Source organism: Panthera pardus, unplaced genomic scaffold, assembly GCF_024362965.1.
Source record: "Panthera pardus isolate Hobbes unplaced genomic scaffold, ASM2436296v1 HiC_scaffold_24, whole genome shotgun sequence".
Lineage (NCBI taxonomy): Eukaryota > Metazoa > Chordata > Mammalia > Carnivora > Felidae > Panthera > Panthera pardus.
The window spans coordinates 415,881-433,399 of record NW_026526810.1 but is presented as its reverse complement, the minus strand read 5'-3'; the positions used below and the strand labels follow the sequence as shown (position 1 = coordinate 433,399).

Below are 17,519 nucleotides of genomic sequence, written 5' to 3'. Positions count from 1 at the left end.
TCTCTTGTAGGCCAGTCCATGTCTGGATAGCTCATCTCCAAGGAATGTGAGACTGAAAGAGACCAAGCTTCAAGGAATCCGTTTGCTGAGTCCAAGCAGAACTTCACTGAAGTCAGTCTAATTGAATATAGAGACATAAACATACAATGTACATGGGCCTATACTTCCCCTCAGATGATGCTACCAATGATGTTAAGCAATCCCAAAGCATTTTCTGGAGTCTATATTGAGATCTTAACAATGATACAAAGACTTGGAATTTCCCTTTAAAACCTATTATGTGCTAGCCTGAACATTTTATTTGGTATCAAAGAAAAGTTTGGCACACCAGGGACCAACACCAAAGTGGCTACAGCACCAAGCCCTGAGCTAAGGGTGCCATTTCTTGCTCTAAGGCAAATGCCATTGGGTACTCTAGCAGGCTGGCTCCACCAGAGCTGACAATAGCCATCCCGGGGGCATCTGAGAGTGGTCCTCTAGCCTGTCAGGACATGGCTCATTCAATCAACACCTAGAGGGGTTTCTTGGCTTCAGACTCTCAGCAAAGCACAGCGAAGCTCTCAAAGCCCAAGACTGCCTGTTGCAGTAACCACACCTCGAACAAGACAATCCGGCTGCTGTTTAGTTTGGGAAAAGAGGAGCAAGGACACCATTCATCATTCCTGAAAGGAAAAGGACTTGGGTGAAGAGCCTGCATCCTAAAATACTGCCCTCTTTCCAACATCCTACCTCCTGGAAATAGCATTTGAAGGGAAACATCTGTTGGTTTCTGAGTTCAAATTGCCAGTGGCCTGCATGAGAGGTACACAGGCGTGTCTCCCTATCTTGGAATGGTTTCTGCCGGCTCAAGGTGCGTCGGTGTGGAATGGAGTAGCCAGCTAGCTGAGGAAGGAAAGCCTGCGGAAATCAGCCATGGGGCCAGGCGGCAGCCGGTGAGCCCGTGTGCCTGTCCCCCCACCCCCCAATATCCCTCCACCCTACCAATCACTACAGTCTTCCCTATGTGCCTTCCAGAAACAATTTCTTGCCTTGGGTAACTTTTGCTCCTCCCCTTCCATACCTGCCTTTCATCTTGTCTCTTATTTCTGATAAGCAAGTAAAAAAGCAGAGAAAACAAGATAGGTGGGAGCTGAACAGATTTTTTTTTTTTTAATTGAGAAGAATCCCAAGGATATCTATCCTGGTCTCTCAAATGTCTCAGATGAGAAATCTGATACTCTGAGAGATTATGACCTGGCCGTGGTCACCTGGGTAACCAAGAGCAGAGCTGGGAATTCGACGGTCTTTCCACATCCCTGCATGCTCCCACCCAAGCTCCCATGCATCCTGTAGTGTCCCAGCACAACGGAATCCTTCCGCTTTTGAGGGGGTGTCTCACGCACCCCCAGAAATTGGCTGTCAGCTCTCCTATGGGTGTTGGTTTCTGTAGTATTTAGCACCAAAAATATTTGCACTAGTATATTCCACAAGATAAGCATCACTAGAGAAGAAGGGAAGGTTCAACCTGAACCCAGAAGGACCAAGGCTCCTTGGCCTCCAGAGGGAAGCCTCTCTCCAGGGAGGATCTGGGCATGATCTGCTGAGTGGAGGAACACAAGTCTCTCGTCTGTTAGCAAGAGAACGCTCAGTGAGTCTCGAGATCCACTGAGGTCAGGGATATAATAAGAGGGTGGCATCTGGTTCACGTCCAAAGTCAAGAACAGGGAGGACCCTTGGCCATGCCTCCTTACTCCAAGGTGGGCACCCAACAGCAGGTCCCTGTCACTCAGTCCAGGAGGGGACCAGATGAGGAAGACATGGCAGGGAGGTCAGCCTCAGGGACCTGGAGCTTCCCCCAAGGCTCACGATGGTGTCTGCATCCAACCGCATCTTCACGGTCCCTCTAGCATGCTTTTTTAAAATGTGGATTTTGGTGTGGAGGGGTGACAGTGGGACGGACTGGGGTGGCTACCCTGGCTGATGGGATGTCACTGTAAGACTCATTTAGTCACACTGAGCTCTTTGAAAATAAATAGATGGATAGGCCTTCGCCAGAGCTTTGTAGGTGTGCAAAGAGGCTGGGGATGGGGAAAAAGACCAAACACGCCCTCTGGGTCTAAAGTCATCTCGGACATCTGCCGTTGTGACGGAGGCACCGAGAAGGAGAGGAGTGTCTACAGGACCCATGTGGGCCCAGGCCCTCGAGCCCCCGGTGGCAGCTGCCCCTGCCCACGCAAGGCCCGCGGAGGGCCACCCTGGAGGGCCACCCTAGCATTCCGGGGCGCTACCGAGAACAATGGCACAGTGACTCAGCACTGTGAGAATCTAAACACTTCAGACCCTGAAGGGCCGGAGACGAACAGGCACCTCTTGTTTCGCAGACAGGAGACTGAGACCCAGTAGAGCAAGTCTCAGCCGAGCTTCCCACCACAGGAGGGATAATGTCCCCTGCTTGCTCCCAGGGCCCTGGGTGCCCCTTCAGTGACCACAGTCCTAGTCTTTGCCTCCCTCACCCTCCAAAAAGCTTTTTTTTCCCTTGCCTTTATATAAGTCAACATGTAGACTGTACAAAGAGAGCACGACAAGGGGGTAAGAAAGCCGGGCCTCCCTCTCTGCTGCCCCTTGCTCTGCCCTCACGAGAGGCAGCGGCTTCCAGGGGACATGATGCAGACACATCCCCATGGCCAGCACGAGGGCCTGTACAATCAGACAACTTCCGTCTCTTCCAGGGCTCCTGGCTCCCGAAGGAACTGTCTTCTTCCATTAGGCCGTGATGACTCTGCACCCTGAGGTGAAACCCTAGAAGGTTCCTCATTCCCAGGTGCCCAGCAGCTTCCAACTCCTTCCCACACCCCCTCTTCCCAGCCTATCAGTGACCATGAGGTTCTAGAAACACAGCCTGTGAGATGGAAGGCCACACAAGGTCTGCTTTGGCAGCAACGGGAGCCTTGGGGCCTCACATCTAACCAGAAGGCCCTTCCCCTTCAAGGCCCCCCCTCCATGCTCACCTCTCTCTTAGTTACCCTGCTCAACACCAGACGGCACAGTTCAGCCAGCATTAGAGGCCCCAGAATAGAGCCACGGCCTCTGGGCGGAAAGACAGGAGGATACCTGCCACAGGAGAGCAAAGGGTTCCTCTGAGGTGGTCGGTCCACCCAGCTCTCCTCCAAAGTCCTTTGGGTTGGGAACCCAGCACAGTGAAAACCCTAAACCAAACTCCGGCTCCCCTCCCAGCCCAGCTGAGCGGCCCCACTGATCCCTGACTCCCAACCGAGGCCTACAGTCTGAGCACAGCTCTTTTCTGTTGGAATAAAAACATTTGTGGGTCTAAAAAAAGAAGCAAAACCACACATACAGGATTTGTCCCAAACCCCACAGGGATGCCCGCACTGCAGCTGACCAGGCCGCCCGGGGCCGCCGACAGCCCCTCCGGCTGGCAGGGCAGGGTGCGGGCCCGAGCCCCCCACTCCCCGAGGCTCCCACTGGGCAAAGGCCAGTCCACTAGGTAGCTCTGTGCTTGGGGTGAGGTGGAGGGGCCAGCGAGCTGGGAGGGGCCAGGCGGTTGCCCTCCGGAAGCATTTCCTTGTCGTGCATCGGGGAGGCCCGGAGATCTGCCCCCGTGACAGCCCTTGACAGCAGCGGCCAGGACCCCAGCCCACACGCCTCATTCTCTCTCCCTGGTCAGGGCTCAGTCCTCATTAAGATGCCGCGCCTGTGGCCGTGGCCCGCGGCGGACACCTCCCAGAGAAGCCTCGGCCCCTCCCCCCGCCCCCAGCCCACAAAAGCGATTTTTCAGCCCCTGCATTTTCACAGCAGCTCAAAGGCAGATGCATCAATCCTTCCAGGGCCTGGAAACGTGAGGAGAATGCCAAGGGGCCGGTGCAGGTGCCAGATAGATTCTCCCCTGCTGGCTGCTGCCCACGGTACCGCCTCGCTCCCCGATACAAGCGCTGCCCCACGCTCTCGCTACACCTGGCTCCCTTCCCTGGCAGTGAGGTTCACCTGGGACTTGCGAGAGGCCCGGGAAGTGGGGGGCTGGGGACCTGGGCAGGCAGGATGAGAAACAGAGGACACAGAGGGGCACACTTTATAACGACCTACAAGGAACGAAGTCTCCTGCTACCGGAACCCTGCTGCGTCCACATTTGCGGGCAACACGGGGGACGTTCCCTTCGCCCCCAAACTCCCCCAAAGGCCCGAATGCGGGAGGTGGGGCTGAGGAGTCTTTCCAGAGAGGGAAAGACAAGAGGCAGTGCCTTGCCGGGGAGGGTTCGAATTTCAGCTTCTTCTTCTGTGGCTAAGTCCAGAACGTCCAGTTCTTGAGGTTCAGAGAATAAATGGCACGTCCCTTTCAAATTTAGGAAGGAACGTGAGCATGGTTTACACCCAAGATGGATGAAGTCCATTGTCATGATGGTTTTGTGTCTTGTCGGTTGTTACGTGTTGACTGGTACACGCCCTCACTGACTTCCAAAAGCGTCAGGACTCTACTTTCCAGAATGGACAAATGGGAGAACTGTCTTGAAGCAGAGGAAAGGGGAAGGCGTGGAGGCGACAGTCAGGGGAGACATGAGGCTTTCCAGAGGCCCCCCGTCCGGTGTTCTTTCCCACTGCATCCTGAGTGCAGTTGATGGGGTCTGTCCATGCAACTGTGCAGAGCTCGGGGAGGGGGGGCCGGGGAGGGGAAACGCACCTGTGCAGGTAATCGCCTGAACAATTCGCACTCCACCCCAGCTCCTCCTGTCCCAGCACGAAGACCGTCTCTGTGTCGTCAAGGTCTTCGGCTCCGAAAAGCCGGGGCCGAAGAAGCAGGGACCCCGGCTTCCGTCAAAGGGGGTTTCCATTTGCGTTTATAATATTTAAGATTTTCTGAGTTGTTGTTACAGTCTTATGGTTTCTGTGTCAGCAGCTTCTCTCTGTATTAGAGAAGGTATCTCTCTGTCTGTGGATATAGATAGATAGATAGTTAGATATATAAATATATATATGTATATATATATATATATTCGCCAAACTGCCTTACAGGGTTTTTTCTTTCCTTTTTTTTTTTTTTTTCAGTGTTGTATGTGTAGCAGGCACTTGAGTTTATATGAAGATGTTCGCTTCAGTCAGGATGGAAGAAAGGAGTGTGAGGTGACAAGGGAGGATGTGAGGCCGGGAGACAGGAGGCAACAGAGTACGCATCCGTGACCGCCAGCCACCGCTAGCCGAGGATGTCCAGGTAGATGGGGGCGGCTTTCCCCAAAGCGTGAAGGACTTTGTAGATCTCCTTGATGTTCAGCCGCTGCTGGGGTTCCCTCTGCCAGCACCCCAGCATGACGTCGTACACCTCTTTGGGGCACACTCGGGGCCGCTCCAGCACACGACCCTGGGTGATACACTCGATGACCTGAAAAAGTGGAAAGCGGCAGGACGTTACATCCAAAGCCCCGCCGGGGCCCCGCGGCTCACACCCAGCAAAAGCAGCAGGCGACGACTTCACGGAGGGGCTCCAGCGCAGAGCCGGGGTGCCCCCCTGCACGGGCGGCAGGCTGGCTGGAGACAGCCCCGAGTCTCTCCCCTGTCCTGTGCAGGTGGCTGGCCGCGCCCACCATTGCCCTTTGTGCCCCGCCCCTTGGGTCAGGTCTTCATGGACTCCCCCACATACACTCTCCCCTGTACTTGACTCTTCCTCTCTGGCCCTCAATTTCATCTGAATGCCGCCCTGCATTCATTGCCACTTAGCAGCAGCGTCTGGCATCTGACCTGTCCCTCCCCTCTTATGAGCCTGAATGACTTTGAAACCCCCTTGAAGGAGCTCTACACCATCTGGCCCCTCCATGCCTCCCTCCCCTTAGCTCCCACTTCCTGGCCAGCTCCCCTCCTGCTCCCAGCCTCTGTGTAGAGCACCTTGCTTATCTCTAAGCCACCTCGCGGGTCCCTTTCTCAGCAAGCCCCCACCCCCTGCTCTTTGCACTAACCCGCATTATTTGGTTTCTGTGAACATCCTTCACACCAAGACTGCTGCACGATTCACCACTGCCCAGCTGGGTGGCCGGCCCAAGTCAGTTAACCTCACAGGGTCCCAGCACCCTCATCTAGAAGATGGGGATCAAATGTCTGCCTCGACTACCTCCTAAGTGTCGTAAAATGCAAACGAAGCCAAGAGCACGAAGCATGGCAAAACGTACTGAAGGGGAGGCCTAAGGAGGAGTCGGAAGAAAACAAATAACGTGTGGTGGGACCCACCCCAGCAGGCCACGTGGGGACCATGCCTGTAATTTGAGCTTCATTTCCAATTTCTCAAAGGCACTTCTTCTTCTTCTTCTTCTTCTTTTTTAATGTTTATTTACTTATTTTGAGAGGGAGAGAAAGAGAGCATGAACAGGCAGGGGCAGAGAGAGAGAGAGGGAGAGAGAGAGAATCTCAGACAGGCTCCGCACTGTCAGCACAGAGCCTGACGGGGGGTTTGAACACACGAACGGCGAGATCATGATGTGAGCTGAAATCGAGAGTCGGATGCTCAACCGACTGAGCCACCCCGGCGCCCCATCAAAGGCACTTCTTTGCTGACCTCGAATACGTGACGTTTCAAGGTTTCATCTTCCACGACTTGGGTTGGTTTTAACTTCTCCCTAACTCTGGGCAACTTGCCCCGAACTCCAGTTTCCTTGTTCGGAGATGGGTTGTAATGATAAAAATACACAGAATCTTCTCTAGCTGAGTGCCTCTAGTGTCTTTGCCCCCGTGACTCTGTGTTCAGTTGGGCAAGACGAGTGCCTTTGTTCTCTTTTGTCTCCCCCTGCTGACCCCAACAGTGCCATGTTGTCTCATGTCACTCTGACCCCAGGACAGCCCGTCAAACCTTCACTGTGTCAGCACCTTCCTGGTCCTGTTCACCCCGGGGGTTGGAGCCAGCCCACGAGACTCATTTCTGTGCCAGCCCGATAGGTCTCCAGCTGCTCATATTCTCCGTTCTTATTAGAGCCTTGTCTCCACACTCCATTACCTTCACCTCCACGGAAAGGGACCCAGCTCAGACTGCAGCAGCTGTTAACGCTGCGACCAAAAGTGCTCTGTCGCGTCTTCTGCAGGGTGGGGCTGGCTGGGGTGTCAGCTTCCATAAAGGAACCTGTGATCAGTAGCTGCCAGCACTTGGCGGCTCTGGAGGGTGGCGTGGGACAGGTGGCTGGAGGGCAGAAAGCCCACCTTCAAGGCCACTGTCTCACCGAACTGTGTTAAAAATGATCAGAAACGTTGGGGCACCCAGGTGGTTCAGTCGATTAAGCATCTGACTTCAGCTCAGGTCGTGATTTCACAGTTCGTGCATTTGAGCCCCGCGTCGGGCTCTGTGCTGATAGCTCAGAGCCTGGAGCCTGCTTCAGGTTCTATGCCTCTCTCTCTCTCTCTCTACTCCTCCCCAACTTGCACATTCTCTCTCTCTCTCCCTCTCTCCCCCCCCCCCCCTCAAAAATAAATAAACATTTAACAAAAATGATCAGAAACACTTTCTTGGCTAGTACAAGCCCACTTGGGTATCCAGGGCAGATCTTCTACTGACACCAATAGTCCCTCAACCCAGATCCCCTCTTTACTGACGCCACCAGGCTACATGGAGGCTCTGCCTAGGATGTGTGTGTGCTTCTGTGCATGCATGTTTGTGCATGTGTATGCACGTGTGCATGCACACGGGTGGGTACATGCATGCATGCATGTATCTGCACGCACACATGTTTGTGCATGTGTGTGCATGTGTGTGCATATGAGGGTGGGTGTGTGCATGTTTGTGCATGTGTGTGCACGTGTGCACACATGTGGGTGGGCATATGCATGCATGCACGTATGTGTGGGCACGGTTGTGGGGACCTTTGTGTTTACCACCAATCCCACTGCCCAAGAAAGCAGCAACAATTTTTCAAAACACTACAACAAATGGGTTTGGATACACTTTCTTTTTTTAAAGGTCATTAAAATGTCTTGTCCTACTTTGGGAAATGTGGTTAAGACTCATTTAGCTTGTGATTGATGAGATACTATAGACATAAAGAAATGCCTTCTTTTCAGTCTTAGAAACTTAGTGGTTAGGGCACAGGAGAACACAGCTTCCCCAAAACAAAAATACTTTCTTGAATATTCAGATAAAATCGTAATATTCAAAGGCTCCTGTGGGGGTGCCTGGGTGGCTCAGTAGGTTAAGCGTCCCACTTCAGCTCAGGTCACGATCTCATGGTTTTTGAGATCGAGCCCCACATTGGGCTCTATGCTGACAGCTCAGAGCCTGGAGCCTGCTTTGGCTTCTGTGTCTCCCTCTTTCTCTGCCTCTCCCCCGCTCATGCACTCTTTCTCTCAAAAATAAATAAACATTTAAAAAATTTAAAAAAAAAAAAAGAATTGCATTCTCTTATCAGTCTGCTTGGTTGGGAATCTGAGCCCCTTACTGCCCACTGACTGTACTGAGTTCTCCAAGGCAACATGAGTCTGGTCCAGACACAAGTGAGAACCATCCTGACTGGCTCTGGAGCCAGGACTGCTGTGACCATGGCCCAAGCCCTCTCCATGCCACAGAAGCTCCCACCTCTGAGATTCTGGCCAGTCCTCTCCAGAACCCCAAACAGTTCCCTTCCCTCTGCCCTGAATCTCGACAGGTATCTGTGGAAAGTACTGAGTTATTACAGCTAACGTGCTCAGAAACGTACCTGGCACTAAATGTTAACCATTGCTCAAATCTGATTACTGATATTTTTATTATTACAAATCAAAATTATAAAAACATAGAATGTGTTCATTATTATTATGTTTACTATTATGGGTCCTTTTATTCCTGGAAGTCCACACACGTCGCTCTATCAAGAACGTGAAATGTGCCTTCCCGACCTACCATGCTGCACCTCCCTGGGATGCCCAAAGCCTTTGGGAATCCAGATAATTTGGGTGTTTCCACAAGATGGCACAATTGAAGAACTCAGAGCTGTTCTTTGTTTTCATTTTCTGTCTTAGTGAAACATGTGTGATGTTTAAGTGTAGCAGAACAAACAGGACCGTGATTTGCATCTCAATTTAAACATCTGATTTCATGCTCTCTTGACAATTATGCCACAATTCCTACAGCTATAATTTTTTTCCTACTAAGAAGCTCCCCGCTCTTGCTTCTGCCTACGTATGCCCTGCTGGCTCCAAACCCCACCTGATGTTTTGTATACTATGTCTAAGTCCTGGCCTGAGCCATCTCCTATCAGCCTTCACCCAAATCGAGGTTCCCATCTACCCCCTTCTGTACCTCTGTGTTTGAGAGCTGGAACCACGGCTGCTTTCCGTAGGTGAAGATCTCCCACAGGATCACCCCAAAGCTCCACACATCGCTCTCCGTAGTGAACTTCCGGTACATGATGCTTTCAGGGGGCATCCAACGGATGGGGAGCATGGTGTGTCCTCCCACCTAAAAGGGGTCAAGACAGAGGGGCACACAGAGTGACCAGATGACCAGAGTCGGTCATGCCTGTCTGCACTCTTTATATGTAGATGTGCTCTCCATGCCTCTTATTCTAAGATAGCCACACCTTGATGCAACTTGTCTCAGAGGCCCAGTGGGGGCACTGACATCCAAGATCTATACACTGGAGGCAGCTGGAGTAGCTACTAGAGATGACCCCTAAGGGAAAGTGGGTTCCTTGACACAGAGCGTAAAGAAAGGCCCCAAGATGATTCGGGGTGGGAGACGTTTTAGAATCTGGTACTAGAGCGAACCTAACCTTGAAAGGAGGTCCACGGGAAGTCAGCAGAGTCACTGAGGGAGGCCATCAAGTACAGGAGTACTTAGGCAGCAGGTTAAACTCCTTGGCCACGGCGGTTAAAGCACAACATTATTCATGTGCATCTAACCTGCAGAACTATGACTTCACCTCCTACCTGATGAGCCTGTATTTCTCATCGCAACTTAAGACTCAGTGTTTCAAGTGAAGGGGACGGGGAAGTTCCAAATGTGTGGAAGCCATTTGCTAATAAGAAATCAGGTGGACTGAAAGAGAATTTATGACAGTTCTTAGCGACATCTCAAAGTCCAGTAAGAAAAGTGTCTTTTAAAATCTAAGGGAGGGTGCCTGGGTGGCTCAGATGGTTAAGCGTCTGACTCTTCATTTCGGCTCAGGTCATGATCTCACGGTTCATGAGACTGGGCCCCACACTGGGCTCTGCACTGTCGGTGAAGAGCCTGCTTGGGATTCTCTCCCTTTCTCTCTGTCCCTCCCCCACTAGCACACTAGCATACCACATGTGCCTGCACTGTCCCTCTCTCTCTCCCTCTCTCTCTCCCAAAAATAAATAAGCATTTTAAATAGCCTAAGAAGACCCACCCGTGGGTCTACAGATTTGACAGTCAAGGACAAGAGGAAGTGACTGACATTCAGGGTACCCTTTCCTGAGAAAACATTAGGGAAATCCTCATGGACCAGCAGGCTAGATGTATGGTGTAAGTATAAGACAATCCGCGGCTTGTTTTAGAACTCAGGAACTAACTGTATCCTTAGTAAATACAACATCAGAAACGGGAACTTTTGGCTAATACATAGAATTTGTTGTTAGAAAAGTGCTTGCCATTGATAGAAAGAGCTCTCTATAAATGTCCCGATGAACTATTAATCAGAATTTCTTGTTCTTACAGTGGGCCAGTTGGAGGTATAACAATAATGAACATTTAGGAAAGAATGACTTATTGGGAAATGGGCACTCTTACGTCTAAAGAGGAAAATGATGTTTGCCTTATCTACGTGAAATATTTTAGAAGATAAATGATTATAAGGATTTGCAGGCACTATTTTCAACCTGGGATTTTATAACCAAGATAGCTCTGTGTCATGTGTAAAGACAAACGAGGGTGTTTCTTTCAGACAAGAAAAGACTCAGAAAGTTGATCCCTCTTGGTTTTTCAGAAAATAAAGACGAGAAAATTAATTGAGGATTATTCCAGAAAAACAGGGGGAAAATAATCTAAACTAGACAATGACTTGGAACATAACAAATACAGCACAGCAAATAAGTCACACACACAAAAATGCAATTTAAATCTAAATAATGGTTGGGGAGCCTGGGTGGCTCAGATGGTTGAGCATCAGACTCTTGATTTCACCCCAGGTCATGATCCCAGGGGTCGTGGGATCCAGGCCTGTGTCAGGAGACTGCTTGAGATTCTCTCACACTCTCCCTCTCTCTCTCACTCTCTCCGTCTCCCTCTGCCCCATCCCTGCTCTCATTGTCTCTCACTTTCTAAAATTAAAAACAAAAATCTAAATAATGGTTGCTAATCTGATAGTAAAATGTAATATAATGACTAATAAAGTCTTCTAGTAAAATAGAGACATAAAGTAAATAATAATACTAATCATGCTAAGAGTACTACCATTGCTACCTATTAACAGTACTTATCTGGAATGAAATCTCCAGATAATTTCACATAAGTACATAGAAGAGTAGGAAGATAAATCATTAAAGCCTGACAAAGGCTTTGTCTTTTTGGGAGGGAAAGGGAGCAGGTAGACAGTCATCAATTGTTGATTACAACGGTTTCAGTTTAAATTTCCTTGCTAAAATTTTTAAGTGGCTCTTAGAAGAATAGAAATAGTACATACAGCTTTCAAACCAGTTGTTAGAAAAAAGAACCAAAAATCTCTGGCCGATACCAAAAAGGCTACCAAAAAGAGGAATGGGATAATGATGTGGCACAAAATGAAAAAGAAGTTTAAATAATACCGCTATAGACACTAAATACAAAAGGGTTGCACTGCCTCTTAAATAAGAGAAAAATTATGTTAAAAAATCAAGATGTGTGTTATTTAGAAAAGACATACATAGAAGAAAGTAACAGAAAATATTAGAAATGAAAGAATGCAAAAATACAGTAAAAAGAAAAAAGGAATATATATTAAATATGCTAATGTTAAAATATAATATAAAATATATTAAATCATATGTACACAATATATTATTAAATGTAAAATATTGAATATTAAATAGACAATATTTAAATGTAAAATATTGAAAATTAGATATGTGTGGGAAAAAATTTAGAATGCCAAGAATTAAATAAAGAGAAAGTAGTTTATATCATATTTCAAGATGGCAAAATTCGCCATTATGATAATTATGACTTATTAGGCTCCAAGTAACATAGCAACAAAAATGTACAAAGAGTAAAAATAGGATATAAGCAAAAGGAAGCTGACAAAACTACCATTATAATGGAAAATCAAAACACTTCTTTCACAAATAGATCAAGAGGACGAGATAAATGAAGATACGTTTAAAAATGCAGATGAGTATGTTAACTAACTAAAATTTAAATTAAAAAATGGAGATGAGTTTTAATTGATAGATATGACTATTATGGTTGTCTTTCTGCCTCCCTAAAAAAGCTGGAACATTATTTTCAATTATCTGAAACAATTTATAAAACCAATCACATATTACACCTCAAAAGAAATCTGAAATTCCAAAAGAAAAAACACAGTACATAAGAAACAATGCACATTAAAAAAATGGGGTGCCTGGATGGCTCATTCAGTTAAGCATCCAACTCTTGATTTCAGTTCAGGTCATAATCTCGTGGTTCGTGGGTTCAAGTCCCACATCTGGCTCTGTGCTGACAGCAGGGAGCCTGCATGGGATTCTCTGCCCCTCCCCTGCTCTCTCTTTCTCTTGCTCTCAAAAATAAAGAAATATGTGCTAGGGGCGCCTGGGTGGCTCAGTCGGTTAGGCATCCGACTTCAGCTCAGGTCACGATCTCCTGGTTTGTGAGTTCAAGCCCCGCATCCGGCTCTGTGCCGACAGCTCGGAGCCTGGAGCCTGCTTCGGATTCTGTGTCTCCCTCTCTCTCTGCCCCTCCCCTGCTCATGCTCTGTCTCTCTCTGTCTCAGAAATAAATAAAACATTTTTACAAATTAAAAAAAAGAAACATTTTCTGTACCAAATAGAAATTAACAACAAAAGAGTAACTTTAAAAAGTTTCTCTTTGGGCAATTAAAGAACAATTTGATAATGGAATAACTGAAAATTAAATGTAAAATTATTTATTATGATAATAATTAAGTGTGTGTTCATTGAAGCCTATGAAATATAGCTCAAGTAATTTTTAAAAAATACAGCATTTAAGCACTTATTTTTAAAATAGTTAAAAATATAATTTAATTAAAATTTAAAATGTGATTCCACAACAAAAGTAGTAAAGACCTACATGATCATAGAAAGCAAGAGGAAATAAATAACAAGGATAAAATGAGGAATTGGTATAAAAGAAGGCAAAGTAAAACAATAACCAAAAGGGGAAAAAATGTAAAAAGGAGACTATACCTTTACAATTAATTGCCAGTTCTTTCAAAATAATATAAACCTTTGGCAAGGTTAATAAGAGATATAGAGAAGACAAATGTAAAATGTTAAAAATATTACAACAAGAAATTTGGAAATATAGACGCCATAATTGAGTTTCTAGAAAAGGTTAGTGAAAAAAAAAAGAAGAGAATCTAAACACAAAACAATTACAATTATAGTAAAAATTCTATACAGTAAAAATGTACAAGGTCCAAGTGGTTTTTTGGGGTAAGTTCTAAAATTTTTTATCCTATTTATACTTTTCCAAAGCAAAAAATAAAAAAGTAGAAACTTTCCCAGTTCATTTTCTGTAACTTGAATATTCCTGATGATAAAATCAATCAGTCAAACATAGCATACAGCCTTAAATATATGAATACAGACATAGATATTTTATCTATATACATGTAAAGTTATGTTATAAATATAGCCTCCAAATATGAATAATGTTATATTGAATCAGCAAGATATTACAAGAATTCCATATTATAACTCAATAAGATTTATAATAGAAATGCAAGGATGCCTTAGTCTTAAGAAGTCTACTGTTTAATTCACTAAATTAAAAGATAAAAGAAAATCCATAATTTCAAAAGATGCCAAAAATTTCCAACACATTTACCTGATTAAATGTCCAAATTCATTAGTAATAGAAGGTAACTTCCTTTATTTAACTTACTAAATATAATATGTACTAATAAAACTTTAGAAGCATACAAAGTATCTTCTGTCACTAATTTTATGCAATACTATTAGGGTGGTCCCAACCAATGCAATAAAGCAAGAATAAAAGCAAGGCAGAAACACTGAAGAGTCAAAGCTGCCAATGCATGCGTATGGTAAGATTATTCAAGGCATTTAACTAAAAAGCAATTCGAATCATTACATGATTTCATAAGCTACCCATTTATAAAATGAACCTACCAAAATCAAACTACCCTCATATACCCGTAGTAATAAATTTAATAGAAAATAAGTTGCTTAATAGCACAAAAAAGCTTAATTCCCAGGCATAAACCTAACCAGAAAATGTACAAAGTCTACTTAAAGAAAAGTATTGAAAAACATAAAAGAATATCTGAAATGTGGAAAGATATGTCATTTCCTTGAATAGGAAGACAATATCATAAATCTCTCATTCCTACCTCAAATTAGTCTGCAAATTCAACACAATCTAAATGAAAACCCCCAATGGAATGATGTATGGAAATTGACAGGATGATACCAAAATTTGTCTAGAAGAATAAATACTTGATAAAAGCTAAAATACACTTGAAATAGAACAACAAGGGAGATTTACTCTATCGGATTGCAAAACATATTATCAAACTACAGGAATGAACACACGGTGTTATTAGCATAGAAATAGACAAATTTCATTGATCAATGGAACAAAACAGGGTCCAGAAGCAGACCCATGTATAATATTGGAATTTAATATATGAAATGATGGGTTAGTAGTCAAAGTGTTGGGACAATGAACTATTCATTTGAAAAGTACACTTAGATACCTACCTCACACCATATACAAAAATCATTTCCAGATGGATTAAAGAGCTAAACATAAAAACAAAACAATAATAATATTAGAAGAAAACTTAGAAAAGTATCTGTATAACTCAGGAGAAGAAGGCCTTCCTAAATATGACACATGTTCAAGAAGCCATAAAAGATAAGATTTAGTGATACAACTTATAAAAACCAAACACTTTTTCATGGCAAAATACAAAATAAGCATAGTTAAAAGACAAATGACAGAGAAAATATTCGCAATATATGTAACAAAGGATTAAAATTCATATATTATAAAGTGTTCCTTTAAATTAGCTTTAAAACAGCAACCTGACCAAAAAAAAAAAAAAAAAAATGAGTAAAGGATAAGGGCAGATGGTCCACAAAAGGGTTACAAATGAGCACAGACATATGAAGAGATGTTAATTAAAACAATAAAGAGACACACTTTTGAATGTTATATGGGAAAAATTGAAAAGATTGAAACTATCTAGTGCTTGAAAAGGTACGAGGATAGAGTTATTCTCAAGGGTCACAGCTAAGACTTGGTGCAGCCTTGTCCGCAGGCAGCTTGGCAGAATCTGTCTACACTACAGATGTTGAGTGCCTTTTAAGGCAGTGATTTCACCTCTAAGGAGCCTAAGAAAAATACTTGGTCCTATAAGCAAAAACTATTGGTTGAAGGGGATTTTTATTTCATCGTTTTTAAGGGCAACAATTTGCCCATCATTATACATAGATATGTAGTGGTTAAAAGGAACATAGTAGAGTATGTGCAGTGATGTGTAAACAGGTCTAGGATACATTAAAGGAAAACACAAGACTATATATATATATATACATATATATGTATATATATATATATAAGCATTCTTATTTATGTAAAAATGTGTCATACATAAGTAAGTACATTAAAAGGGAATAATGTGTAAGTCTGTAAATGCATAGAAAATGATCCAGAAATATAGTCTAGAGAAAGAAGCGAGAGTGAGCACTGACCAAAAAGAAATCCCACTTTTTCACTATATGTATTTCTATACTGCTTGTAATTTTATCACAATCATGTATCACATTTGAAATGTTTAAAAATAATAAAAGGAAAAACTAAACACCTGAATGAAGGAAAACCAGTAGACCTAATTTACATAAGTTCTGATTCAAAAGGTGTTTTTTTTTTAATGTTTTTTAACATTTATTCATTTTTGAAAGATAGAGAGACGGAGTGCAAGCAGGGGAGGGGCAGAGAGAGAAGGAAACACAGAATCTGAAGCAGGCTCCAGGCTCTGAGCCGTCAGCACAGAGCATGACGTGGGACTCGAACCCATGAACCATGAGATCATGACCTAAGCTGAAGTTGGATGCTCAACTGACTGAGCCACCCAGGTGCCCCTAGAAGGTGATGTTCTTTTAAAGAAAAATTATGTCTGCGATAGAATCTTGTGGAATGGTTTATTTTACCTGGTTTCTTGATGGAAAAAAAAAAAGTCAGGAATATAGAAACATCCCTTTTGATGCAAATTTTTAAGTAATGGATTCCTTCAAATTGATGCTGATTGTTTGCTTCATTTAAGGATTTTATACATAATCCAGAAGAGGTGTTCCAGACTGAAATCTCCCAATTTACAAAGAGGGAGGAATTCAAGTGTGCTGGTGTAAACTCTGATGAGCTTAAGTGTTTGGGAATAAAAGCATTAGAAGAGTATTAATTGGCTGCAGGGACTTCACGAAGAAAAATTGTATCAAGATTTTTACCACCAATGTGAGTGCAATTTATAAGGCATTCCTCTGGAAGTGAACTAAAATATTTCAAGAGGCCAGTAACATAACAAAAAGAGCAATACATTGGAAGTCAGAAGCCCTGGGTTGTGATGTGACCTTAGACAAGCACTCAACCTCTGAGTTTCAACGTCCTCATCTTCAACACAGGAGTGAAACGTCTCCTGCTTCCAGTGAGATCATGTATGTAAAAACCCGCCGAGTATCATTAAATCCAAAAGTATACACATAAAGTGCAATGACTGTTCACTGTGTGTGTCCTCACATGCTTGAGAACAGCATAACAAACCTAATTTCCTGGTTTCCATATTCCCCATAAAGATTTACCTGGCCAACACTGATTTTTCCCCCAGGACTATCTACATCCTTTTCCCACGCTGGAGAAATCTAGTCTGGGAAAGGTAGTGGTTAAATCCTTCGCTCATGAAAGAATAATAAAAAATATATATATTTATATTTATTCATAAATATATATGAATATAAATATGATATAGATATATATTTATATTTATTCACAGGGGTGCCTGGGTGGCTCAGTCAGTCTGACTTTTGGTTTCAGCTCAGATCATGATCTCAGTTTCACGAGTTCAAGCCCCGCATAGGACTCTATGCTGGCAGCCTGCAGTCTGCTTGGGAGTTTCTCTCTCCCTCTCTCTCTCTGCCCTTCCCCAACTCACACTGTCTCTCTCTCAAAATAAATACATAAACTTAAAAAAGCTGACAAGTATTCCCATGGTAAAACCTATCCCGACAAGCGATAGGCTGAAATAATAATCTTCATATCAGTAATATCAATTAATACACACTGAGTACCAGCCATACATCCCTCATTTAATCTTCTCTCCCTTCCTATATGCTAGAATTCCCTATTCCTCCCTTTTCACAGATGAAGATAATATAACTTGCCTAGGCAC

The 17,519-nt window shown here is 44.5% G+C and overlaps 1 protein-coding gene across 4 annotated transcripts in view; it reads right to left on the bottom strand.

The window, feature by feature from the left end:
- Positions 1 to 3,261: 3,261 nt before the first annotated feature.
- Positions 3,262 to 17,519, bottom strand: part of NTRK3 (neurotrophic receptor tyrosine kinase 3) — a 381,805-nt gene continuing 367,547 nt past the window's right edge. For 2 of the 4 annotated variants that reach the window (XM_053888749.1, XM_053888745.1), the window contains 3 exons: positions 14,833 to 14,874; positions 9,236 to 9,394; positions 3,262 to 5,368 (listed from right to left, as the gene is read on the bottom strand). In XM_053888749.1, coding sequence (XP_053744724.1) covers positions 5,183 to 5,368; positions 9,236 to 9,394; positions 14,833 to 14,874 — 387 coding nt within the window. In that variant the 3' untranslated portion in view covers positions 3,262 to 5,182. The remainder of the gene's footprint in view (positions 5,369 to 9,235; positions 9,395 to 14,832; positions 14,875 to 17,519) is intronic. The other 2 variants (XM_053888744.1, XM_053888746.1) reach the window with 1 other exon arrangement.